Consider the following 27,563-nt stretch of genomic DNA (forward strand, 5'->3'; position numbering starts at 1 on the left):
CGTTAGGAAGGGCATCCAGCTGTAGAAACTCTGCCAAATCAGACTGGAGCCTGGTGTTGCCATCCGGTTTCACCAGTCCTCAGTCAAATCGTCCAACCCATGCTAGCATGGAAAGCGGACGTTAAACGATGATGATGATGATTTCTTTGTTTTTTTTTTTCTTCTCTATTTTCTGGATTCTTTAGATGACAAGATCCGAGAACTGAACAACCAAATTCGAGATTTGAAGAAGTTGCAAGACCAGATAGATGAATACGACAACATTAAGAATCAATATGACCAATTAGTTGCTGATGCTGATAAGTATGTGTAGTTAGATCATTTGATAGATTGCTGTTTTATTATTATTATTATTGAGTGAAAGAGCAATGCATGCTATCAAAGTGACACTGGGGTACAAATATACAAAGCCCAATATACCTTTCAGGACTACTCATCTGATAAGGGTACACCAGGCACATGCATCACAACCATATGTGTATGAAACGATTACCTTATATTAAGATAAACAGTGCATGACCTTGCAGGTGGCACCCAGTTAGAATTTTCTTCAGATCAAGTAGTCCATCCTGCTCAAAAGGTCCCTAAATAAAGTTTGTGTAAGAATGATGAATAAAACACCCTTGTTTCCAGAGGTGAATTATTCAAACCCCAAAGAATTCCTCTCAGCACATGGCTATGATGCTTCCCCACTGCTTATGATAGGAAATGCACATATTGTCAGCCACTAAGGGACATGCTCAACTGGTTGTGGTCAAACAACTGACAAGCAAATCTGTGGTATTGAACAGAATATTTTCTGTAGTCCATTATTATTAAGGTGGCAAGCTGGCAGAATCATTACAACACCAAAATGCTTAGTGGGATTTCATCTGTCTTTATTTTCTGAGTTCAAATGCCACTGAGGTTGACTTTGCCTTTCACTTTTTTTTTTTTGAGGGGTGGGGAATAAAGTAAATACCAGTTGAACACTGGGGTCGATGTAATTGATCTAACCCCAAAATTTGAAACCATTATTGTTAATGTTATCTATAACTACATCTAGCACACTATCTGGTATCTTATTGGATTCTTTACACATCAGTTGTCTGTTATAAAGTTTCAAGTATTCAATTTTGTTTTTATCTACTAGAATTCAGAGTTCATCATCATCATTTAATGTCCATTTTCCATCCTGGCATGGGTTGAACAGTTTGACCAGAGCTGGCCAGCCAAGGAACTGTCCAGACTCCAATTGTCTGTTGTGGCATGTTTTCTATGGCTGGATGCCCGTCCAAATGCCAACTACTTTACAGTGTATGCTGGGTGCTTTTTACGTGCCACCAGCACAGGTGCATTTATTCTGTAATTTTTGTGAGATATTGTATTTCAGTTATTTTGATATGTTGTCTTACTGTCAACATTTCCTTCATTGAAAAGCAAGGTAAACTGATACACATAGGATCAAGTATCCTATTTTAAGACACAAAAAAAAATAGTATTTGTATGTGTGTGTGTTCACACACACACAAATCAAATCATGTACACTGTTTTTTTATGTCCACTCTTGCATTTTTGCATGTGTTGTTGCTTATTATTATTATTTATGGAATCTTAGGTGGTAGGCTGGCAGAATTGTTAGTGTGGTGGGCAAAATGCTCAGCAGCATTTTGTCAGTCACTACATTCTGAGTTCATATTCTGTTGAGGTCAACTTATCCTTTCATCCTTTCAGGGCCAATAAATTAAGTCCCAGTGAAACACTGGGATTGATGTAATTAACTAGTTCCCTCCCTACAGAACTTCAGGCCTTGTGCCTTTAGTAGAAAGGATAATTGTTTGTGGAATCTGACGCTGACCATTTTTGAGTTCATTTCTGAATCCTTGATGATCGTACATCCCCCTTGTTAATGTACAGCTCCAGTTGTAAGTATAACATGTAAATGTTTAGTTGGAAGTTTCAGATCTAATTCTGGGCATGTGTCTCTTTTCTCCTCTTTTGATAGTGACCTGTGTATTTCTCCACCATATCTCCACTCTCTCTCCCTCCAACAATGAGACTGCCAAAGGGAGTGGCAGGCAATAATGTCTTCCATTTAGTTACTTCCCTTCAAAATTATTTTCATCTGATCTTTGGATCATTTCTTCGCTTCTGACTATGGTATTACTGAGCATAGAATATCAGACAAGGAAGATAAGAATTAGACATATACAGTACGTATCTAACTTCTCTCAAGTGCTTCTGGTGTTGGTTCAAATGAGGATTTCTCTGTGAGTAATCCTATCTTACTGGGTAACTAAAAGGATCTTCAGGGAACACTAATCTCTAAAGATTGTATGTGCCACTTGTATGGGGTTTCTGTTTTACATCCATGCAGGGAAGTGGAAACAGAGTGTTTGATATACAAGACTTTTGGTATCGAGGTTGATATTGTGAATTAGAAACATTCTATTTTTGTGCTTTTCAAAGGCTACAGAGAAATGAACTTGTAAATAATGCCTCACAAATAAGAAGATACAGACACAACATAGTGCAAGTTGTTGTATATTTGTTTATATTTATTCTATTTTTCTTTCCAGGGTGAAAAGTCAGCATGATGAACTTAAATCATTGAAATTGGAAAATACTTCACTAAAGAATGAAAATGCTGAAGTGTATGAAGAATTGAAGAAACTGAAAGAAGTAGTAAGTAAAAATTAGTGAAAAATATCTAATGGTTAGTTGAGTTGATGTTTTGATTATTAACTATGTTCCACAATGGTTTCTTTTTAGTTAGAACATGATATTGTATTTATAAGGTGGAAAGGTAGGATAAATTGATTACAAGATAATTGGCAATTAATTTTGCTAATTCTTAGCTAAGTGATGTGGAACAAGTAGAGTTCATGCCCAAGGATAAGTTGCATCCTTGAGCAAAGTGAGTAAGACATTAAACATTGTGATACCTGTTGACTTAGCCTACTTATATGTATCAATATTTGTAATTATTTATATAAATGCCCCACTGTTTAGGAAATGGTTGTGCTGTCACTGTGTCACCTCACATCTTTCAGAAATCACAATTGAAGGTGGCTCAGTTAGACCAAGTCAAGAACTTGAAGGAACTACATTTAGAACAGAGGAAAAGTTCTAATCTCCAATTGCACTTGGATCACAAGCAGAAAGTCTTGGATGAAACAATTCAGAGCAAAAATTTCACAGAAGACAATTTAGCAAAACTGAGAGAAATGTACGAAGTATTGAAGAAAGATTATGAAGAAACACTTGCATTTCAGTCAGGTGATTATAAATTTTATTTCTAAATGATCTAAGAGGAGACAGACAGACAGTCAGTCAAAAGAAACTGCCACAAATTCCACCTAAACACATAATTCTGTGAAATGGCTTTATGCAAAATTAAATTTGGTTTGGCAGTGTGGTAAGAAGTTTGCTTCCCAACCACATGATTTTGGGTTCAGTCCCACTGCATGGCAAAAGTGTCTTCTACTATAGCCTCAGGCTGTCCAAAGCTTTGTGAGTGGATTTGATAGGCAGAAACTGAAAAAAGGCAGCGAACTGGCAGAAATGTTAGCACGCCAGGCGAAATGCTTAGCGGTATTTCGTCTGCCGCTACGTTCTGAGTTAAAATTCCGCCGATGTCGACTTTGCCTTTCATCCTTTTGGGATCAATTAAATAAGTACCAGTTATGCACTGAGGTCTATATAATCAACTTGATCCATTTGTCTGTCCTTGTTTGTCCCCTCTGTGTGTAGCCCCTTGTGGGCAGTAAAGAAATAAGAAACTGAAAAAAGCCCATCATGTGTGTGTGTGCATTCACCCACAACTGGTATTAGTGTGTTTACATCCCTGTAGCTTAGTGGTTCTGCCAAAGAGACTGATAGAATAAGTACTAAGCTTGAAAACGAAAAAATAAGTCTTGGGTTCAATTTGTTCAACTAAAACCATTCAAGGTATTGCCCCAGTCTGGGCACAGTCAAATAACTGAAACGAGTAAAAGGTAAAAGGTAAATCCCTGAAAGTAGATTTATATCTACCATTGGGTCAGTGATTGAAAATGTTATAACTCCATAAAGACAGTTTGTTCAATTGGAAAAATACTCATTCATATAATTACCAAATTTGGTATGCAGAAACTGAAAGAATCCTGTTGTGTGTGCGCGCAAAGAAACATAGGAGAATGATTGCAGAACTTTGAAAAAATAACAGTGAAGAATAATCATAATCCAAATCTCTTCATATTTTCATCAAATAATACTGATTGTTTAATAATTACTGCATTATCATAGTAAAACTGTCCAGAACAAGATATCTGCATATAATCAATAAAACAATTTGTTCTTATTTAGAATAAAAATATTTAATCATTTCAAAATTTTAGCCTTTACTTGTTTCAGTCATTAGATTGCAGCCATACTGGGGCACTGCCTTGAAGGATTTTAGTCAAATGACTCGACTCCAGTATCTTTTTCTTTAAAGCCTGGTACTTCATCTGTCAGTCTCTTTTGCCAAACTGTTAAGTTATGGTGATGTAAACACACCAACATCAGTTGTCAAGCAGTGATGAGGGACAGACACACACATATACACACGATGGGCTTCTTTCAGTTTCCTTCTACCAAGTCCTCTCACAAAGCTTTAGTTAGCCTGAGGTTATAGTAGAAGACACTTGCCCAAGGTGTTGCACAGTGAGACTGAACCCAGAACCATGTGGTTGGGAAGCAAGCTTCTTACCACACAATCATGCCTACAACTTGATAGTATCTTGGTGAACAGAAAGCAAGAAGTTTGTGGAGTAATGTAGATGATGTCTGTTAGTTAATAAGCTTCTTTTTTTTTTCTTTCAGAAAAGCAACCAACTGGAGAAAATATGAGTGTCGTAACAGACCATTTAATGACTGAATTGAAGACAGAACTGGAAGATATCAAGACAACATGGATTGCTCCAGATATTCATGAGCAGTTAAAAATTGATCTCTCAAAACTTACATCTGAACGAGACATCTTAGAAGTAAGATACTTTCTGAATGTGTTTGTTGTTGGAAGAATGTGTACAGTTATATGGCTCCAGGTCTGCCATAATCAGGCAGAGTTATGATCAAAGATTTTCTAGGCATGATGATATCTTGTCTGCTATTGAGATACAATCTTTCTACGATGTTTCAATATGTCCCACCTTTTTTAAGACAGTAGGATCTAATCTGCTATTTTCTGTAAGTTAAGCTACCATTATAGAAAGCTTCCTTGTTGGCTCATATATAGTTGTATTAATCTGTAGCATGAACTTTGTTTAGATAGTGTTAACTTTTTCAAATCAACAGTTGAAAGCAGTAGCTGTTTAGAATGCAAGGATTGATATTCTACGAATCACACTGGTAGAATACTGTAAGTATCTGATAACTTTCCAGCTGCCAGATGCCTAGTTTTCAAGGAGGCTTGACCCAGGTTTGCAACTCCATCAAATATATGAGTGACTATGAAACAAACTTAACAAAAGGCAACTAAACTACATTTAGCATTTAAGAATTTCTGAAGATGCTGCATCATCAGGGATAACATCTCAAGTGTCTCTGCAGATTGATTGTTGGGAGCAAGCACTTGTCTTTGGCACAAGAAACAAAAGAGCTTGTGTATCAAACTAGTCAGATGTAACAAAGTATATTTGGGTTTACGTCCACCTTTAGGTGCAGGTGTGGTTGTATGGTTAAAAAGTTTACTTTGGAACCTCGTGGTTTCAGGTTCAGTCCCACTGCATGATACCTTGATACCTCGGGCAAGTGTCTATTGCTATAACTCACAGTATGTGTGTATTTGTGTTTTCCTGTCTTGGTGTCATACACTAGTTGTAAACCATCATGGCCATAGGGTTTTTGATGTTTGACAGACTAGAGGAAACGTTATGTTACTTGGAAATGGGAGGGTTGGTGATGGAAAGAGCTTCCAGTTGTAGAAAATGTAATCGGGCACTCTGCCAGTTATGACAATGAGTGTTCCAGCTTCTCAGATGAGCAGAACAGCCTGCTTGTGAAATTAATATACAAGCGGCTGAGCATTCCACAGACACGCATACCCTTAACATAGTTCTTGGGGAGATTCAGTGTGACACAGAATGTGACAAGGCTGGCCCTTTGAAATACATGTACTACTCATTTTTGCCAACTGAGTAAACTGGAGTCACATGAAATAATGTGTCTTGCTCAAGGACAAAACATGCCACTAGGAATCGAACTCACAACCTTACGATTGTGAGTCAACTACCTTAACCAATAAGTGACTCAATGAATTTCATTTAACTCACGCAAGCATAGAAAAATAGATGTTAAAATGATAATGAAGATGATGATAACTGACTTTTTTCTTTGATCATTCAAAATATAAATTCAAGTGTATTTTATATGTGAGCGAGTGTGTGTTATAATTTTCATATTATATTTTAGTCCAAATTATTGAAATTACATGAAGAATCTCTAAACCTGAACTCCAACAATGACATACTGAAGAATCAGATTGAAAAACTAAAAATTGAACAGGATAATGATCAGCGCCACATTTTGGATAAACAGCATATGATTGAAAAACTGAAGGAAGATCTTGAATGTTTTTCTACAAAGGAATCTAATTGGCAACAGACTGAAACGAAATACAAATCAGAACTACAACAACAGCAAGCAAAGGTAGCTCAGATACAACAAGAGCTTTCTACTGTAAGCACTGAACTGAAATTAACAAATATGGTAAGTTTAGGGTACTTTAAGAATATTCATTTTATTTCCTTACATTTTTGTGTTGATGAAACAAGAAAACTTTTTCTCAACACCCACTCACCCACTCATATAATCCTCTGCTAGCATGTATTCAGTGGATCAGCAAATGTATTTGTATGACTTGTTGAAGTTATTATTATGAGGATGTATGAAGGCAGTACCATTACCATACTGGGTAAAATACTTAGTGGCATTTTGTCTGTCTTTACGTTCTAGGCTCAAGTGCCACTGGGATCAACTTTGCCTTTCAGGGTTGATAAAATAAAGACCAGTTGAGCACTGGGGTCGATGTAATCAACTTAGCCCCTCCTCCAGTATTGTTGGCCTTGTATCAAAATTGGAAACCATTATTATAAGGATGTATCAAATTGGTGCATTCACAGAATAGCTAGTGTGGAAAAAATTCTTTGAGACATGGCTCTTTACAGTCCATGTTCAAATCCCACTGGGGTCAGCTTTGCCTTTCATCCCTCCAGGCTCAGTAAAACAAGTTACTAGTCATGTTCTAGATCAATAGTATCAACTAAGCCTCTCCTCTCAAAACTGCTAGCCTTGTGACTTAATTAGAAACAATTATAATATGGATGGATAAAATACTTGAAGTGGTTACAATTTTTCAAATGTGTAATCGAACAATTGTGTTTCTTATTTCAGAAAAAAACATTGTTTATATGAGATTTTCAGTTTATTGCTCTGTAATACAGTATCTTAGTCACAGCTATCAATTATTATTTAATGTTAACTTGAAATATTATTGTCTGGTTTGTTGTTATTCTACTCAAGGTGGTTTTTATTTTTGTAGCAAGTTGAATCTGATACGAAGCACAATGAAAACAGGCGCCAGACACTGATTATGTCCATGGATTCTTTGAAATGTGAGAAAAAATCTCTAGAACAGAAATTTCTATCTGAAAAAGCTTCACTGGAAGAAGAGATAAAAAATCTTTGTACTCAACTGGAATCGGCAAAAGAAGAGTTTTCTGCTAAACAGCAAGAGTTGGTGTCAGATTATGAAAATAGTTTGCTTGAAAAGCAGGAGCTGGAACGTCAACTTGGTGTTGAGCAAAGGCTCCGTGAGAGTGCTGAGAAAATATTGGTCTCTCAACGAGAGGAAGCTGCAAAAGAGCTTGCTGATAATGTTGATATTTTAAAGACTGATATTAAGAAATATGAACAAGAAGTAAATAGCTTACAGAGTACAATTCGTGAGAAGACAAAAGACTTTGATTCTCAGATTGAATCACATAAAACAATAAAATTTGAATTAGAGCGCAAAATCACAAAATTAGAATCCCATATGAGCACAAGCAATCAAGAGAATATCACACTTCAAACAGAATTAAAAGCTGTGGAAGAAACAGTACTAGGACTAAAACAAACTACAGTGAAGCTGAATGATAAACTGAGCAAAAGTGATCATGAGAAGACACTGCTACATGGAAAAATACAAGATGTTCAAAATAAACTTGCTGAAGCTATTAGTGAATCTCAGCATTGGATGAAAAAGAACAGCACAGAAAAGGAGGACTTTGAAGCCAAACTAAACACTTTGGTACAAGAGAACAGTGAGATTTTAGAAACGAGTAAAGTTGTTCAGGAGAAGTTGTCAGAGCAGCTGCGGTCGTCATCAGAAGAGAATTCTCTATTGAATAATAAACTTCAAGAATTAATGGATCAGATTGAGGATATGAAAACTGAAATAAAAGAGAGATTTGATGAAAATGAGTCTCTTCAGGACCAATTAAGCCAACTCCAAAATCTGTATAAAGACTTACAAGAACAAAATGACATTGTAAATAACAACTGTACCAAAACTCAGAGTCAGTTAACTTTAAAAGAGACTGAATGTATCGAATTTGAAAAGAAACTCACCAACATACAGGCAGAAAAACTAAAAATGGAAGAAAAACACTCAAATGAATTGGGAAGTACTCGGCAAGCTTTGTCTCAAGAGATTATCAATTTGAATCAACAAATTGAAAAGAAACACTTTCTGTTGGAGGAATCAAAATCTTCTTTACAGAACTTTTCTGAGAAAATTTTCCATGCCATTAAGCCCAATGTTTTGACAGAAGATCTAGAGTTACCCACTGATCTTAATGATGTGATCAGCTTCTTGCATCAGAAAGTGTATCAATGTGTTGAGGAAACTTCGAATGAGCGTGAATGTTTACAGAATCAGCTTAGTTCTCAGTCAGTAAATCTTGAGGAAATGAAGCAGAACTTTGAAAGTCAGTTAAAAGTTCATGAGGAATCTTATGCAACTTTGAAAAATCAATTTGAAAACATTGTCTGTGAACACAGAAAATTGCAAGATAAACTAGTTAAACAAGAAAAAGCACTTGAAGAGCATACAATTGTCAAACAGTCATTGGAAGAAGCCAAAACTGTCTTAGAAAATCAACTCTTAGATAAAGAAAAATATTTTGAAACAGAGCTTGACTGTATTAGGACAAAACATGAAACTATAAAATCACACTTGGAAGAAAATACATCCATTAAGAAGGATCTAGTAGAACAGATTGAGGAACTTACAAGAGAAAAACAGGACATTTTAGAAAAGTTGGAACAAGAAACTGCAAATTCCAAAGAGGTTGCAACTAGTTTAAAATCTGAACTAGAAACTGTGAAACAAAGTGCCATTGAACAAGAAAGGAAATTTAAAGTTGATTTTGAAGAACTAACCAAACATTATACATTACTGATGGATGAGAAACATATGGAGTCCCTTAAAGAAGTGGAACAAGTCAATGTACAACTTTGTGACAAGGACAAGAGAATCTGTGAATTATCAAATGTCTTAACAGAGAAATCTTCACTTGTTGAGGAATATCTGAATTCAAATAATGAACTAACACAAGTTGTTACCAGCTTGAAAGAGAATGTTTCTGAGAAAGAAACTGAGACTAATTTACTGAAAAAGGAGTTAGAAGAAAAATCAGGCACCATCAGTGAGAAAGATGCTAAACTTGATGAACTTACTTCTCTTGTTGGAGAGATGCAAAAGAAGGTCTCAGAAATCTCTCAGGAACACGTTTCTGAAATTGGAAAATTGCAAGAAAATCTCAAAGTGGAATATGAAGAAAGAATCTCTTCTTTTACAAGTGAATATGAGAATAAAATAACCAGTGATTATGTGTGTAAGTCTTTGGTGGAAATAAAAGAAAAAGAACATTCAAAGGAATTGGAGACTGCTAAAGAAACATTACATCAAGAATACAACCAGAAGAGTTGCTGCCTTGTTGAAGAATATGAAAAGAAATTAAAATCTGTCTCGGAGGACTTTGAGAAAAAATTATCCTCTGATTATGTTGCAGTTGGTGAGATTAATGAACAAAATAAAAAACATATCCAAGAAGTTATACAAATGAAAGAAAAACTTGAAGAATATGAAGGGAAAATAAAATCCCAAGATGAAGAACATAAAGAAGCTTTGCAAAAAGTAATGGTAGAATTTCAGGAAAATATCTCCAAAAATTATATCTCAAAAGAAGTATTTGAAGCTAAGCTAAAAGATGAGACCATAAAGTATACACAACTTGAACAGAAATATGTTGAAGAAGAAGAGAAATTACAGATAGTGTTGAAAGAACATGATGAAAAATTAGCTCAAGTTACTTTAAATTATGAAGAGAAAATAGCTACTGACTTTGTACCTCGACAAACATTTGAATGTGAACAGGAAAAGCATGTTACCACACTTCTAGAACAACAAACTTTGTATCAAGAGAAGCTTGAGTCACTTAATGAAATACACAAGATTTCTAATGATAAAAAAGTGGTTGAATTTGAAGATAATATTGCAACTAATTATGTGCAGAGATCTGATTTTGAAGATGTCCAAGCTAGGTTAAGTCAGAAGGAAAAAGAGTTCTCTAAACAACGAGCTGAATATGATTTAGTTGTTGCTGCTTGTGACAAAGTCAATGAACAGTATGAGTCATCAGTAAAGACATATGAGAAAAAGGTCACAGAAATGTGTAAGAAAATTGAAAGCCGAAACAAGCAAATTGAATGTCTTCAGGAACAAATTGCAGAGATGACAGTAAAAGCTGAACGGGAATACAATGAAATGAAGAGAGAGCAGAGCCAAAATCTGAGTGATAAAGATGAAGAAATGAGGACTTCCAGGCAAGAAATGGTAAATATACAAAGTGCCTATGAAGATGAGATTACCAAGTGTAAATCACTGGAGGAACAGATAAACAGGTTGAAAGGTAACCATAATAATGTGATATCTTCTTAATCCTTTAGCATTCAGATTACTCTATGAAATATAATGCTTATTTATTCATATTGTTTGAATTACTCATGCATCATCCCATCGCTTCAAGATTTTGATGATGTGCTTGTATATTTTTAGAATAGCATTGTTGTGTAGATGAGAAAGGCCAGTTTGAATATAAAGTAGGTAGAATATTTGGGCCTGATGTGGCTGGATTAAATACTAAAGGGTTTAAAAAAATGTTTAGCAAGATAAAAACTAACTTCAGGCAATATTAGTATGGTAATATTAATATTACTTCAGCTAATATTAATATTACCATATTAATATTAATACCTTCTACTCTTTAAGAAAGGACAGAATAATACTAGTTGTTATATTGATACTTCCATCCTAGTATTAGTTGTTTGGGCTATCAAATTTACACTTTCTTTTTTAATTAATTACACTGAATGGAAGGTGTGCATGTACCTCTCACAACTTTTCAGACAAGAATATAGTGACAACTATGGTTTGTGTCTGCTTTGAAATCTTACAGGTTAGTGTTTTTGAAGGAAAACATGGACCTGAACTAAAATTTAATAGTGTGTGCTTCTAAGAGTGGAAGGATAGCATTTAGTGTATTGTATAATGCCTGTTGATGTTGACAAGATGAAGACATGGTAAGAGAAGTGGAAACTTTGAATGTGTTTAGGTGGAGAATATTTTAGTTGTTAAATTCAATCTTCATTATAATAGCAGAAAGGAACCATGTCTCAATAAGTGTGTGATGAAACATACTAAATTTGTTTTTGATTTTTGGTTTTTATTTTCACAAAATGAATATAGTGTAGTGTGTTGAAAAATTGAAGGCTTGTCGGTGTACAATGTTTGAATATGTGGTACCACTGTGTCAGATACATGAATAATATATAGATTTGGGTATGGAATAAGGCAGTGAAATGGCAGAATTGTTAGCATGCCAAGCATAATGCTTAGCAACATTTCATCTATCTTTACATTCTGAGTTGAAATTCTGCCAAGGTCAACATTGCCTTTCATCCTTTTGAGGTTGATAAAATATGTAGTAGATGAGCACTGGGGTAAATGTAATCAAAATTGCTGGCCTTATACCAAAATTTGAAACCAATATACAAGTTCACATATGGAATTAAAGATGCAATTATTTTCATAGATGGAAAGTGTACTTAAAGCTACAGAATGGTGGACATGAACAAGTTTGTTTCATAGTCATCTGGTTCTTAGGGTTTTATCCCAGCAGCATTGAGCATTATCATCTCAAACCTTGGGAGTAAAATTGAGTTGATGAATATTGTATAGAAGCATGATGGACTGTACCTGTAATTCAAGACTACCGAACATTGTCATAGAGTGTCATATTGAACCTGCTTGATAATTACATTTTTTGTCTGTGGAAAACTCAGCCACTTACACTATACTGCAGAAAGTATTTATATGAAATATAAATGGGGAGTGATTGTGAAACAGATATGCTGAGACAAGATAAATTAGATTCCTTAAATTTGAATAATTACTTTTAACATTTACTCACTAACAATGACTTTCATGTTATGCTTTCTTTATTACAAATATTATCTTTTTTGTAAAGATTCCCACTCTCAAGAATTGGCTTTATCACAAACCAAATGGGAGAAACTTAATGAGACTCAGTGTGCTAACATAAGCAACTATGAGAAAATTGTGACTGAGAAAGAACATCAGGTTGCAGACATTCAACAGCAACTGTTGACTGAAAAGGAAGCCAATGCTGAGCTTGAAAAATATCTTGCTTCAAGCAAAGTAAGTTTATTTGATTCATCTCTCTTTAGAAAAGATTCATTTGTTTGATTTTTCAAAAAAAAAACCCTTTTGATTCATGGTGAAATTGGTGCAGTGGTTGAGAAGATTGAGGTTTGGTTGTATCATGTTAACATGCTAGAAGGGTTGAGTGGAAATTTTAAAAAAGCAGTGTATCAGTTCGTATTATCATCTTCATTATTGCCAATGCTAATGTTGTTATCATTAGGAAAACCATGGAGAAGAGATTAAGAAACTAAATACCATCATAAATGAAGCTAAAGAAGAGTACCACCAGCTGAAAAAGAAGATCAGCAAAACTGAAGTTTTTTTCCACAGCAGGGAACAGAAGTTAATCACAGATCACACCAAGACTTTGTCCAAAGCTGAAGAAATGAATGCTTCTTTGGCCACTCGCTTACATATTTCCCACAAAGAGTCAGAGATATTTAAAAAGAAGCATGAAAATATATCTGCTGAGGTAATTTTTTAATTTTTTACTAAGTTTCAGTCATTGAACTGCAGCCATGAGAGTATATCGCCTTTACCAGCTTCTTAACTAATTATAACTCGCATAACTGTTATAAATCAGATATTCCCCTTACAAAACTAATTTGAAATATCTTTCAATAAGTATGTTATGAAACGTAATAAATTTTAAAAAATTTTTTTTTTTTTTCACAAAATATGTTTGGTAAATAGGTCTTATGCAATGTTGTATATACCAGAAAATATGCAAAGTATTGGATACCAACAAAATATTCATCTGTTGTTCAGTGCTGACATTACTCTTTCTACAGCAGTCATTTATACTCTCTGGTAGTAGTCAGAAGTACTGGGTTGTTGAAGGTTAAATGTCTTAGTCATATACTTTACCTGTCAAGTTGGTTTTACAGTATATTTTTGACCCAATAATCTGTAGGCTATAGTAAATATACTGTATGAAAACAAAACACAACACTGTTTTCAATATTTCAACTGTTATTTTTTTCTCCAGGTGGAAAATATCAAAGAAGAACTAAAGACAACCAAACTAGAGAAGCAGGCTGTTGTTGCTAAATTACAAGACTATGAAGTGTTTTATCTACAGAAAGAAGAAGAATTCTCTGACGTAAAACACAAACTTGAAATGGAAGTAACAAAGGTAGTAGCTGAGTGATTAATAAGTTGTACTCCTGTACTAGGTTTTGCATAGTTCATCACTATTGTTGTATTGCTAGATAGGTTTTGTTTATGCTTCGTAAACATTTATGTTACATAACTGGAAACGTTATTTGTCTTCCCCATACACACATTTATATGGGCATGTCTGCTTGAAATTCATGGGTGCGTGTTGTATGCTTGCATGTGTGTGAATATGTTTTTTTGTGTGGTTGTGAGTTCCATAACCAGTTGGGTCTGTGGGCTATTGGTAAAGGTTTCCTATTAATATAGTGTATAAGGCAGCAAGCTGGCAGAATTGTTAGCATGCTGGGTGAAATGCTTAGTGGTATTTCATCTGTTTTCATGTTCTGAGTTCAAATTCTACCGAGGTCAACTTTGCCTTTTGTCCTTTTAGGAGCGATAAAGTACCAGTTGAGTACTGGGATCAATGCAATCAACTTACCTCCTCCCCAAAATTTGAATTCAATATATTGTATTGAAAATATGTTGACTTGGAAAAACCTTTCATTTCTGTAGGCTATACCTACAGTTGTTAAAGTCAATATTGCAATCTAACTAAATATACATCAACTTTGTCTCCCACTGTTAACTGCACTGTATTATTTCTACCTTGTGGTGCCAATTAACATCTGACTGACTGATTTACTTAATCAAGTTTCTGCTTGTGGACTGAACCCTATGCCAGTAACGTGATACAAACCACCAACTTTTGGATACTTCTCTGATATCTCTATTCATTTATTGACTATAAGCTTAGTGCACCAAAGTATGCTTCTATGATTGAAACCTGTACTTGTCTTGATGTGAAATAAAACTCAGCAGAATACATTCCAATTACCTGGATCATTAGGTTTCTGAAGCACCAAACGCTGTTAGATATTGCTTAACTTTCTGTGTAACCTTGCTGTTCTGCTGAGAGACCACAGTTGGTAAAAAAATTATCTGATCCCTTTCTTGTAAGGCAAGAAGCATTTCCTATTTGACTGTAAGTTCAGTATAGCTGTTGGCTTCAGCGGAACCTGATGAGAGGAAATGGTTTAGAAACTAGTGGTTCTATACCATTTTGCCGACAAGTTGAGATATACTGAAGATTCATTCTATAGCAAGAGGAATATGGTTCAGATATACTTTCATAATAGAAGACCACTCAACTACATTGATATTATTGGTTGAAGCACACATGTAACTGAGTATCTACCAGAGCTAATTGGGGATAGAGATTCCTGGTATAGCATCGTGAGATGCATCTCAGTTGTAAACACTTAAAGAAGAATGCTTTCTTGTACTGGATTTTAAAATTTTCATGTTTGTTGTAATGAGTATTTGTCTTCGTAAAAAATACTGTGAACAGAACATTGGTTGTAGTTTACCCAAAACACATGAAAAAAAAAATGAATTTAGTTATAAACAATCACCTGCATATAAACAATTAAAACTGCTTGGGTTTGATATACAAAATATATGTACCTGTATATATGTAAATAAAGAGAAGCAAGGATTGAAAATTTCAAATGATGAATACTCAATTATAAATATATAGATATTTATATATTAACAGAGCAAATTTACACAGAGTACAAAGACACAGAAAATTAAAGGGGAGAAGGTATGGTGTTACAAGTCCAACAGCTGTTTCTGGGGAGGGCTCAGAGGTAATTCATAATATTGGCAGATGTAGTTCAGCAAAAGTTTTCTATATTGGGAATCTCTGGATCTCATCTGTTGACTCTTTATACACTTGAGTTCATACTTTGTTTTACATATTTAATAAGTTTAATGCCCTTTCAATTAGCAACCAACCACACTAACAGAGAAAGCCAAAGACATCTTAAAATACCACCACAACAACAGTTATTACTTTGGGTGTGTAGCCCCAAGAGGTGGTACTCTAGCATGGCCTTAACCACAATAGCTGAAACAAATGAAAGAAATATCTGTACATTCATATCAGTTTTATATTTTAGATCTCTTCACCTATTGACTATTCTGTGGAATGATTAACTGTGGAGGATATAGAGAAAGGAACACTAATATAAAGACATGATGCTGGTGTATGAGTAGTAGTAGTAGTAGTAGTAGTAGGCATTCGCTGGTCTCGAGAGGCCATGGATCTGTGCCAGAAAGAAATCATGTCAGCTGCTGATAGCAGTGCAGCATTTGTTGTGGCTGTACAGGCCCACACAGGAGTGGCAGTCACACATACAGTGACTGCATTTGAAGGAACTCTCTGCTGGCACTACTGGTTTTTCCTTCTGTTGAGTGTGCTTTTCTTTGGTGGTGAGTCCCTGTTTTTCTTCTGTTCTCTTCATCCACTTTCGCAGTATTTGTCTCCAGTGTGGGTGATCATTTGCAACCTCCTCCCATCTCAAGATGTCCAGATCAAGTGACTTCATATCCCTCTTACAGACGTCCTTGAAACAAAGATGAGGTCCTGCTCTTGTGCTGGTGGTCAATTCCTCATACAGGAGGTCTTTGGGGTTCCTTCTGTCTGGTATGCAAAGTGTATGATCAAGCCAGCACGAACGATGCTGCTGGAGCAGGGTGAGAATGCTGAGCATCTTGGCTTGGTTGAGGACTCTGGTGATGTGGTTGGTCCACTTGATAGCCAAGATACGTCACAAATTATAAAGGTGAAAGACATTGAGACATCGCCCCTGTCTGGAGTAGAGGCTCCACGTCAGTGGCAGCTCATAGATAAAATTAATGGGGGTGCTGCTCCAGAAAATTTTTAGTCGTTGTTTTAATATTGTGTAAAAAGAAACAAACATATAAAAAGAAAATTTATACATAAACTTGATTGGTTCACATTTCAGCCGCTGCCAGGTAGTGTGTTTAATTTGTTCACTGAATACTGCTGTGAATTCCCCCTTGTTTTTCAAAAATCACCCCTAAATCACAAAATAAGTGAGGAAAATCTGCCCTATTTTTCAAGTCCTGGCAGCAACACTGAAGCTGGAAGCAGGATAATAATCTGGTTCTACACTTTATCACATTTAAGAATATAAACACGTTTTTAAGCACAACACACACGGAGTCAAAAAGTCATAAAGCTTCCTATCTCAGATATGTGAGCATGCACACAACAGCCAAACACCACATCGCTGGAACTCTAAAGTGCACAGTTCTATACAAGGATTTTTGTATTTTTTTCATAAACTAGGGGATGGCTACTGACATTAAGCTTAAGGATTATATAATGTACAAGTATAAAGAAAAAATTAAAGAAAAGAGGACTCGTTATATTCAATGTTATCGATAATATCAAGTGGAAATAGAGGGTGCTGTAGTTCCGCAGTACTTATACATGAGCTGTCACTGCCATAAAGTAGTGTGCTAAGGACACATGCTTTATAGACAGCAATCTCCGTTTTAGCAGCCAGTTTTTTTGTTTTCCCAGACTCTCTTTGTGAGCCTGGAAAATGTGGAGGATGCTTGTTCAATTTACCTGTTGTTCTTGGGGTCTAGGGAGAAGTCATCAGCAATGGTAGAGCTGAGATACGTGAATTGATGGACTACCTCCAGCTTGTAGTTGTTGATGGTGGTGGGGTGCTTGACACTTTGGCCCATTACTTGCGTCTTCTTCAGGCTGAATTCCTGACAGGCCTGTGAAAGTTTGTCCACGAGGTGCTGCATTTGCTCTTCAGAGTGCACTGTCAGTGCTGCGTCATCTGCAAACAGCATTTCTCTGACAAGTACCTGGTGCACCCTGGATTTTGCTTTCAGCCTCGACAGACTAAACAGTTTGCCACTTGGTGTGGGAGTAAACACCATCAGTTGAAGTCCCAAATGCATGTTTTGGCATGACTGCAAAGAAGACACCAAACAGGGCGGGGGCAAGCACATGGCCCTGCTTCATGCCGCTATGTAAGTAGAATGTCAGTACAAAACCAGGTTATATCAGATCACATTAAGTTATTTTCAGTTGATAGGAAGTTAACAGTAATAGGGAGCATAGTTTTTATTTTCATTTTCACTAAGAATTTGTATTAAAAAAATCAATTGTAGTTAGGCCTTACGTGACATATTGCAAATAATGCTGAACAAGATAGACACAGAACTGCAAAGAAATTCAGGTGTATAAATATCAATGATGTATTTATATATGTGTGCTCATGTATGTAATGTGTGTGTGTATGTAATATATGTATGTATGCTCACACAAATAATCTTTCAAAATGCGATTCAAAAAGGAAAAAATTTGCACAATGCATTATTGTCCAAAAGCTGCAGGAAAATTGTTTTAAAGCCTGGCAACTTTTCATCAAACCCTTTGTATTTTCAGCTCAATGAGAAATATTCAGAGTCTCGGTTTGCAACTGAGAAACTTGAGAAATTAGTAGAACACTACAAGACACACGAGCATAACCTCCTTACCAAGGTGAATGAGCGTGATGCTGAAGAAAAGAAGAATAATGAACGATTGATGAAGAAAGTGATGGAGTTAGAGAAGGAGAAATACTCAATCTCGGAGATACTGAAGAAAGAGCAGAATAACTTCCAAGAAACTTGTATGATTATTATTATTATTATTGTTAGACAACAAAATGAGCATGGTGCATTTTGCAATAGATTGATTATTTAACAGTTTGACCAATATTTCAAGAGACTGTCTTCTTCAGGTTCAAAATGTAAAAGGCAAATAACTGCAGAAACACAGAAATTCAAAATATAAATGAGAAAATCCTGCATTGCTTCAGTTTTCACTTTCATAACTGGTAAAAGGAAAAAGAAGAAAGAAAAAAATAGGAAAATAATATTTAATTAAACAGTTTATGTATAAATGTAATGAAATTCACCTGTCATTTTATTCATTCCTTCAGGGCATGATTTAAGTAATTCACTACACTTTCAGTTCTCAAAATGCATGAAGACAAATATATTTGTGAATTACTAACCTCATGCCCTGATGGAATGAATAAAATGACAGCTAAATATTTTTTTCCTATTTTTTCTTTTTTTCTTTTTGATTTTTTCTTTTACCAGTTATGAAAGTGAAAATTGATGATGTCATTCTATCAAAATAGCAACACAGGATTTCCTCATTTATATTTTAAATTTCTCTGTTACTGCAGTTATTTTCATTTTACATTTTGAGCCTGAAGAAGACAGATGATCTGTTGAAATACTGTTCAAACTGTTAAATAAACAATCTATTGCAAATCGCATCATGCTCTTCTTAGTGTCTATTTACTTTTGTAAAGAGTTATGTCAATCTTTTATAAATTATTATTATTAAGGTGGAAAACTGGCAGAATCGTTAGCCTGCTGGACAAAATGCTTAGCGGTATTTCACCCATCTCTATGTTCTGAGTTCAAATTCCGTAGTGGTCGACTTTACCTTTCATCCTTTCGGGGTCGATAAATTAAGTACCAGTGAAACACAGGGGTTCATGTAATCAACTAGTCCCCTACCCACAAATTTCAGAACTTGTGCCTTTTGTAGAAAAGACTATTATTATTAAGGCAGCGAGCTGGCAGAATCGTTAGCATGCTGGGCTAAATACTTTGGTATTTTGTCCATCCTTATGTTCTGAGTTCAATTGCTGCCAAAGTCAACGTTATCTTTCATCCTTTCGGGGTTGATAAAATAAGTACCAGTCAAGCACTGGTGTTGCTGATATTGATTTATCCCTACCCAGAAACTGCTGACCTTGTGCCAAAATTTGAAATCATTATTATTATTATTATTATTCTTAGGGTGGCAAGCTGGCAGAATCATTACTGTGCCAAGGAAAATGTTTAGCGGCATTTCTTCTGACTTTACATTCTAAGTTCAAATTCTGCCAAGGTCAACTTTACAACCAGCTAACCCCATCCCTGCAAAATTTCAGGCCTTGTGCCTGTAGTAGAAAGGATTACTCTTGTTGTTATTGTCAAGGCAGTAGAGCTGCAGAATTGTCAGAGCATTGGAGAAAATGCTTTGTGGTATTTATTCCTGCTCTGTACTTTGAGTTTAAATTCTGCTGAGGTTGAGTTTGCCTTTCAGCCTTTGAGGGTTGATAAAAATTAAGTAGCCATCAAGTGGTGGGTATTGACTAGCACCTACCCTTCAAGATTACTAACCTTGTGCTTATATCAGAAATCATTATTATTATTATTATTATTAAGGCAGTGAGCTGGCAGAATTTTAAATTAAATATCCGTGAAACACCAGTGTCGGTGTAATCGACTAATCTCCGCCCTGAAAATTTCAGGCTTTTTGCCTATAGCAGAAAGGATTATTATTAAAGCAGTGAGCTGGCAGAATCATTAGCATGCCAGGCAAAATGTTTAGCAGTATTTCATCTGTTTTTACATTCTGAGTTCAAATTCTGCCAAGGTTCACTTGGCCCTTTTATCCTTTCGGGGGTCAATAAAATAAGCTCCAATTGAGCACTGGGTCAATGTAATCAACTTGCCCACTCCACTGAAATTGTTGGCCTTGTACCAAAATTTGAGACCATTATTATTATTAGTAGTAGTAGTAGCAGTAGCAGCAGCAGCAGCAGTAGCAGTAGTAGTAGTAAGGAGGCAAGCTGGCAGAATTGTTAGCATGACAGGAGAAATGCTTAGCAGTATTTTGTCTGTATTTACGTTCTGAGTTCAAACTCTGTCGGGATCGACTTTGCCTTTCATCCTTTCAGTCATAAAAGTAAGTACCAGTTGAACACTGGGGTTGAATCAACTTAGCCCCTCCCTCAAACCTGCCGGCCTTGTGCCAAAATATGAAACCATGATTATTATTGTTATTATTATTAATGTTATAATTATTATTGGCATTAGAATATCAGACAAAATACCTAGTGGAACATCTGGTTCTTTACATTCTAAGATCAAATCCTGTCAAAGTTAACTTTGCCTTTCCTCCTTTTTGCCAGACAAGTACTATAATAAATGCGACTAACCCCAACCCCCAAAATTTGAGGTCTTGTCCCTGTGTTGGAACTAATTATAGGGTTAGAGGATAAACCTTAGCACTAAAGACTGTTTCATACTGTTGCTTTTTTCTTTTTCTTTTTTTTTTGTTTCTTCGTATGTTTGATCTTCAGAAAAGGCATGTTGAAAGTGAAGTTAGAAATAGTTACAATTTATAGTGTATACACACACACACATACATACATTTGGGTTATCTCTATTTCCAGATCTGTGTATTTGGATGATTCCTCTATTTTGATGAGAGCCATATCATCTGTTGGAGCTGATACTTCAGTTAAGTGCTACCTGTCACGTTTACTGTGACACACAACCTGTTAGTCACATTAGTTGAAACAGTATTCTTTGACTTGTTTCAGTCATTTGACTGTGGCAATGCTGGAGCACTGCTTTGAATGTTTTTTTTTTTTAGTCAAATAAATCAACTGTAGGATTTTTTTTTAAAGCCTAGTACTTATCCTAATCGTCTCTCTTAACGAGCCACTAAGTTACAGGGATATAAACACGCCAACACCAGTTGTCAAGCAATGATGGGAGGACCGACACAAAGACACACAAACATAGATACATACATACATATCTATCTATCTATATATATATATATATATATATATATATATATATATATGGGTTTCTTTCAGTTTCCGTTTACCAAATCTACTCACAAGTTTTGGTCACCCTGAGGCTATAATAGAAGACACTTGCCCAAGGTGCCACACAGTGGCACTGAACCATGTGGTTGAGAAGCAAGCTTCTTACCACATACCACACAGAGCCATGCCTAGACACAAGATTAAATGTTTTGCATCATTATAAAAATCTCCCTTTTGAATTTAAATTTAAACCATTCACTACAGCTCTCTGAAGGAGAAATGAATTTTGACCCTTCAACTAGTTGCTCATCACTCTAGGAACTTGAGTAGCTGTGAATTTCATAAATATAAAGCTGTATTGTTATTTTAAGAATTGGACCATATTCTCAACACTTATTTTACTGTGTTTCATTTCCAGATAAAGAATGTAAAGATTTGAAGAGAAAAATTGTGACATTAAATGAACAGCTTGAGAAGGCAGAAATAGCATTGTTTAACAATTCTCAATCACTAAACTGGGCCAGTAAGTATGTGTAGCTTGTTTTACTTATTACATTTACTGACCAAAATCACAATTAGCCAATGTTCCTCCTAGTGCACTTTTCTATGAGCATTAATGCATTACAATGATGGCATCTCACATCCATTAAGTCATACCACAACTACGACAGGTTACATTGACGGCCAATTCCAGTATCAAGTCTATGTCATATTGTCTTGTAACATTCAACAGTTGTTTTGACAATTTCATTCTAAGCTATTGGTTGCTTGCTCTCCCTGAGCAAGTCCCTGATGTGCTTGACAATGCTGCTCAACATCTTGTTCTAAAACTGTTCGTGTTACTCTTGAGAACGTTATTATGCTTTTTATGCTGTTCAGCATTTTGTGCCAACATACAGTCTCACAGCTCTTAAGAAGGTTGTTGCTGTATTTTACTGTTGCTCAGCATTTTGAGCAAAAATGCATATTCACTGCTCTTGAGAAGTTGTTCTCATGCTTCTCTGTGTTATGCATTTTGTTTCAAAATATCTTCACACTGTTTGTGAAAATGTTATTCACATGCTTATCCATGTTGCACAACATGTTTGAGCCAAAATGCATTCTTGCTGCTCTTGAGAAAGTTGTCCTTGTCTTTGTTGAGCTGCATTTGCTTGCCTTCGTTTTCTGTTTCGTTCATTCTCTGTCTCCTTGCTTGGTACCATATTTCTGTTGCTTCTCTGCTGGAAATTTGCTTTGCTCATTCATATTTGGTCGTTCATTGAATAAAATGTGCTTGAATAAACAGCAATTATGAAAAGAAAATTTATGAAATCTAAGTAAACCCCTTGGCTATCAGGTAATGAGTATTCTGAATATTAATTTTTCTCCTGACTAAAAGATTAAAAAAAAAATTATTTGAAAATCATCTTGCTCTGAAGATAGCATGTGATGGGTGTATGGTTAGACAGAGAAACACAGTTCTTATTGTAACATAGATTAGTCATAACATGAACAATTTTGATTTGGTAATTTTGTCTTTTAAATTTTAGACGACTCTTTGGAAAGCCCAGCCTCAAGCACAATGAAAAAAGCTCCTTATGAACTGAGGTCCAGAACCAGTAACACATGGAACAAGATGAAAGTAAAAGATTATAACATATCCCCAATAAGGTTGGTTGGCTAAACATTTGATTATATCACTCAAGTTTATTTCTATCTACAACTTAGGCTGTATAGTATTTCATAGAATTTTCATCTATGGTTTACAGTCCAGCTTGGGATACTTTTATGTTGCTAATGCAAGAGCATTGAATATTAGCATAATCATTAAACCAGCTTTTATTCTCTCATACACTCTCACAAACTCCATCCACCTGCACTCCCACCCTCTCTTCTATAATGTTAGTACCCATGTAAATGTAGCTCCTCTGCTGCAAAAAACCTTTTCTTTTCTGTGTCCCCTTCTCTACTGTAGTCTCACTCAATCAAAGGGATTTTAGTCTTTTAAGCTGCATTACAATCTCACTAGTACTGGTGCCACAACAAGAGCACTTATTACTTGCTGTAAACTGACAGATATTAGGAAGGGCATCCAGCCATAGAAACCATGCCAAAGCAGACATTGGAGCACAATTCAGTCTTTGGACCTGTCAGATCCTGGGAAACCATTCTGTCCATGCCAGTGTGGAATATAGACGTTATGTGTTGATGCTTGATAATGACTAGAACACCAGATAAAATATTTCAGTATTTATTGACATGCTTTTGACTTCTGAGTTCATATTAGAACAAGGTCAATTTTACTATTAATTCTTCTAGGATTAATAAAGTACCATTCAAGCACTGTGATTTATTTAACTGACTCTTTCTTCCAAAATTTGTGGTTCTATGCATCATCACCATCATTGTTTTAACATTCACTTTTCTGTGCTTGCATGGGTTAGCTGGAGTTTATTGAGGCAGATTTACTATGATCAGATGCTCTTCCTGTCACCAACTCATATCTGTTTCCAAGCAAGGTAATACAAGGTAGGCCAAAAGTCACACAAAAAAAGTTCAATACACTCCAGAATTGTCGAAGACATGCTTCAATTTTTCTAAAATTGAATGAAATAATGATGAATACCCACATACTTGTACTTAATGAACAAAACGAGTAGTAGTAGTAGTAGTAGTAGTAGTAGTAGTAAGTTTCGGTGCATGACTTTTGGCCTGCCTTGTATATTTACACATTTTCATCGAATGCTGGAAATGAACAACATTCGTTTACAACAATCATGCATAGTCAAGACACAAACACACATTCACATAAATACATATATACGATGGGCATCTACTAAATCCACTCAAAAGGCTTTGGTCAGCCTGGGGCTATAGTAGAAGACACTTGCACAAAGTGCCATATAGTGGGACTGAACCTGAAACCATGTGGCTGGGAAGCAAACTGCTTAACCAGACAACCATACCTGCATCTCTTGTCCATGTAAGAATTTTTTATCATTTCCTATGTGTTTCCTTTATTTTTTCCACTTGATATTTAAGTAAGGTTATTCTTTACAGCATTTTAAACAGTTGATGTATTATTTAATCTCTTCCAGTGTGTATAGTACTTCAAGCATAAAGTCAGTTGCTTCAAATGCCTCTACTTCATCAAGGACACCAGTACCTTGTAAGTATCCATCTACTCAGACTAATTGCTCAATTGTTATTTCCCTTCCTTTCATCACTCTTCTGAGTGAAAGAGAATTGATGAAAAGAATACTGAAACTAAGTAAATCCTTCATAAACACACTCTTACTCTCCATTGATTTTTTTTTGTGTGTATAGCTTAACAAAAGCTATAACTAGTGATCCCACAAGAACAACAGCTCTCACTTCACATATTGAAGTAAGCAAAAAGAAAATGAACAAGAGTATGTTTATGAAAGATTTATTTAGTTTCATTTGGTTGAATACATCTGGGCGAAAGCAATAGGTCATCTTGTTCTTAGGAGAAATCCCAACTAACTGGAAGTTCTCTTCACCGCATACCAGCTAACCCACAGCAAAGTTCCTGTCTACAATTCGTCTGTTATAAGTCCTTGAGCAGTACCCTACAATACCAAAAATATACTTGACTATCCACTATTGGAGTTCAGTATAGTATTTTTGATAGTTGAAACCCCAGATTATACAAAAGTTAGCCCCCTGAAAAAAATTTCCATTGTCTAGAACTATTCCTCTTTTGGTTCATCTAAATTAGGCATGGGTAACCTTTATTGAAAAGTGGATTGCATGAGACATGACTCGTCATCAGGTGGGTCACACTAAAAATTTCAAGGTTATTTTTCATTAGACATTCCATTCAGAAAGTCCTGCAGATTGCTCATGGCTGATCTAAATATTGGATGTCTTGATACTTTTGTCAGTCAGCAGATTTCACTGTATGCTAAGGTGCTGGTGCACTGAATGCAAGCTCATAAATTTAAATCTTACATCACAATGCTGGAAATCTACCTGTTTATTGAGTCCCTAATAAACAGTTCAATTCCACGTTCTATAGCTTGAATGAGTCTGCTTGGTGGAGTAACAGCTCTTTCTCCAAAATATAACCATAAGAAACTTTCAATTCACTTCTGCAGACTATTTAAAACACCTCCTTGATTGCAACTTTCGTGGAAGCAAACTCAAATATACACAAACACATGCATTCATCTTCTTTCCTATGATTGTATGGGTCAGACAAAAGTTCATTAGAGCAGTTCTCTATGGTCAGATGCCCTTCCTGATACCACTTGTTTCCTGGTGAAGTAATAAGCTCCTAGTCTACAAGACAATAGCACAGACATAGTTACACAAAGAACTGGAAACCAACAACACCATGTACATAAACAACAAGGTCATTGTTTATAGCCAGCAAACACACATGAAGATAGGGGAAAATATGAACTCTTTCTCTCTCTCTCTCTCTCTCTCTCTCTCTCTCTCTCTCTCTCTCTCTCTCTCTCTCTCTCTCTCTCTCTCTCTCTCTCTCTCTCTCTTATACGCACACAGTCTTTTTTCAGCTTACATCTACCAAATCCACACACAAGGTTTTGGTCAATCTAGGGCTATGATAGAAGACACTTGCCCAATGTACCATGCAGCGGAACTGAATCCAAAACCACGTAGTTTCAAAGTGAATATCATATACTCACAGCTATGTTTGTGCTTAATTGTAGCCCACAGACATGCTGTCTCTTTAATCTGCCTCTTTAACTGCAGCAACAACAGCAGCCCCTGAACCTAGTTACTTGCATACTATCTCCCACCAAGGCCCATGCATCTCTTCCAATAACCCAAATAATCTAATCCACTTTTAGACCCTACACTAACTATTTCCATAATTTGGTATTCCCAAATTTGTTACTCTCTGAAATTTTCTCCTACTCACTTTTTCTTACAAAATAATATTTAAATGTGAACATTAATCATATCAGTCTGACCAGTGTTGTCAGAAAGATAACACAGGCCATGGACACCGACCATTCCTTCAAAAACGAGAAAAACAATTACATCCTTGTCATGTTGTTTTTCAATGATAAGTCAAGCAGGCAGACTTTACACGTGATCACTTTTATTTACAATTCAGGACTCTCTTTCTCTCTCTCTCTCTCTCTCTCTCTCTCTGTGCGCGCGCGAATAAAGGGACATAATCGAATGTTGCAATTCAGCTTTCTTAGACAGCCAAAAAAGTTGTGAGAAAACAAACAACTTTGTTGAATCTTCTCTCATAGCAAAATCCAATCTTCTGCAATGTCACAAAATCACTCTTGTTGCATTTTATTTTCAGCTGGTTGTGGCAAAATGTTTGCATGTGAGGATGAACCTAACACTTATGATTGGAGTCGGCTCACTGAAATTAAGCGACGAAACACTATGGTCCCTGCTCACCTTCGTTCAACATATCCTGCTGAGCTGCAAAACATTCCAAGTCCATTTAAAGCTGACATCACTCTGCCAAGATCTGCAAGCAAACGCAAACGGAAGAGTCCTGTCGTTTCTCAGGTAACATACTCTATATTCTACTATTGCCATTACTTTCTGTTTCTCCATTTGCTTTATAAATGTTCTTGCTATTATATTTCTGCTTCTTTTAGTCATTCCCTAGTTCTTTTCTTTTTTTCCTTTTTGTTTTAGCTTCACAGTTTTTCCCTTCACCTGCAATTTATCTTACACTAATTGCTTTCAATTTCCTACCATCTCCATTCCCCTTTTTCCTGTGTGTATGTCTGTGTGTATATATATTAATTCGTATACTTAATGATATCCTGGTTCTACTTTTGTTTCTGTCGAAGACAGATTCAATTGAGCACTAACACCAAGGCAATGCTATACATTATGTGGTTGTACATATTATGTATGTGTGTACATACGTATATATAGACATTATTTGGCATTAGAAAGGGCATGTGTGTGTATGTACATAGATATATATATATATTGGCATTAAGAAGGGCATCTTGGTACTAGGAAGAGCATCCAGCTGTAGAAACCTTTCCAAATCAGACTGGAACCTGGTGCAGTTCTCCAACTCATCAGCTCTAGTCAAATCGTCTAATCCATGCCAGCATGGAGAGCAGACATTAAATGATGATGATTATATATATATATATATATATATATATATATAT

The 27,563-nt window shown here is 35.7% G+C and overlaps 1 protein-coding gene across 4 annotated transcripts in view; it reads left to right on the forward strand.

The window, feature by feature from the left end:
* LOC106868475 (repetitive organellar protein) overlaps window positions 1-27,563 on the forward strand; it is a 73,284-nt gene that overhangs the window by 34,973 nt on the left and 10,748 nt on the right. For all 4 annotated transcript variants that reach the window (XM_014913752.2, XM_014913756.2, XM_014913755.2 and 1 more), the window contains 14 exons: window positions 186-303; window positions 2,559-2,664; window positions 3,033-3,258; window positions 4,825-4,988; window positions 6,415-6,711; window positions 7,544-10,958; window positions 12,576-12,766; window positions 12,993-13,244; window positions 13,761-13,907; window positions 18,210-18,435; window positions 21,851-21,955; window positions 22,962-23,082; window positions 24,510-24,580; window positions 26,723-26,937. In XM_014913752.2, the coding sequence (XP_014769238.1) occupies window positions 186-303; window positions 2,559-2,664; window positions 3,033-3,258; window positions 4,825-4,988; window positions 6,415-6,711; window positions 7,544-10,958; window positions 12,576-12,766; window positions 12,993-13,244; window positions 13,761-13,907; window positions 18,210-18,435; window positions 21,851-21,955; window positions 22,962-23,082; window positions 24,510-24,580; window positions 26,723-26,937 (5,654 nt within the window). The remainder of the gene's footprint in view (window positions 1-185; window positions 304-2,558; window positions 2,665-3,032; window positions 3,259-4,824; window positions 4,989-6,414; window positions 6,712-7,543; window positions 10,959-12,575; window positions 12,767-12,992; window positions 13,245-13,760; window positions 13,908-18,209; window positions 18,436-21,850; window positions 21,956-22,961; window positions 23,083-24,509; window positions 24,581-26,722; window positions 26,938-27,563) is intronic.

Source organism: Octopus bimaculoides, chromosome 11 (assembly GCF_001194135.2).
Source record: "Octopus bimaculoides isolate UCB-OBI-ISO-001 chromosome 11, ASM119413v2, whole genome shotgun sequence".
NCBI classification, from domain to species: Eukaryota; Metazoa; Mollusca; class Cephalopoda; order Octopoda; family Octopodidae; genus Octopus; species Octopus bimaculoides.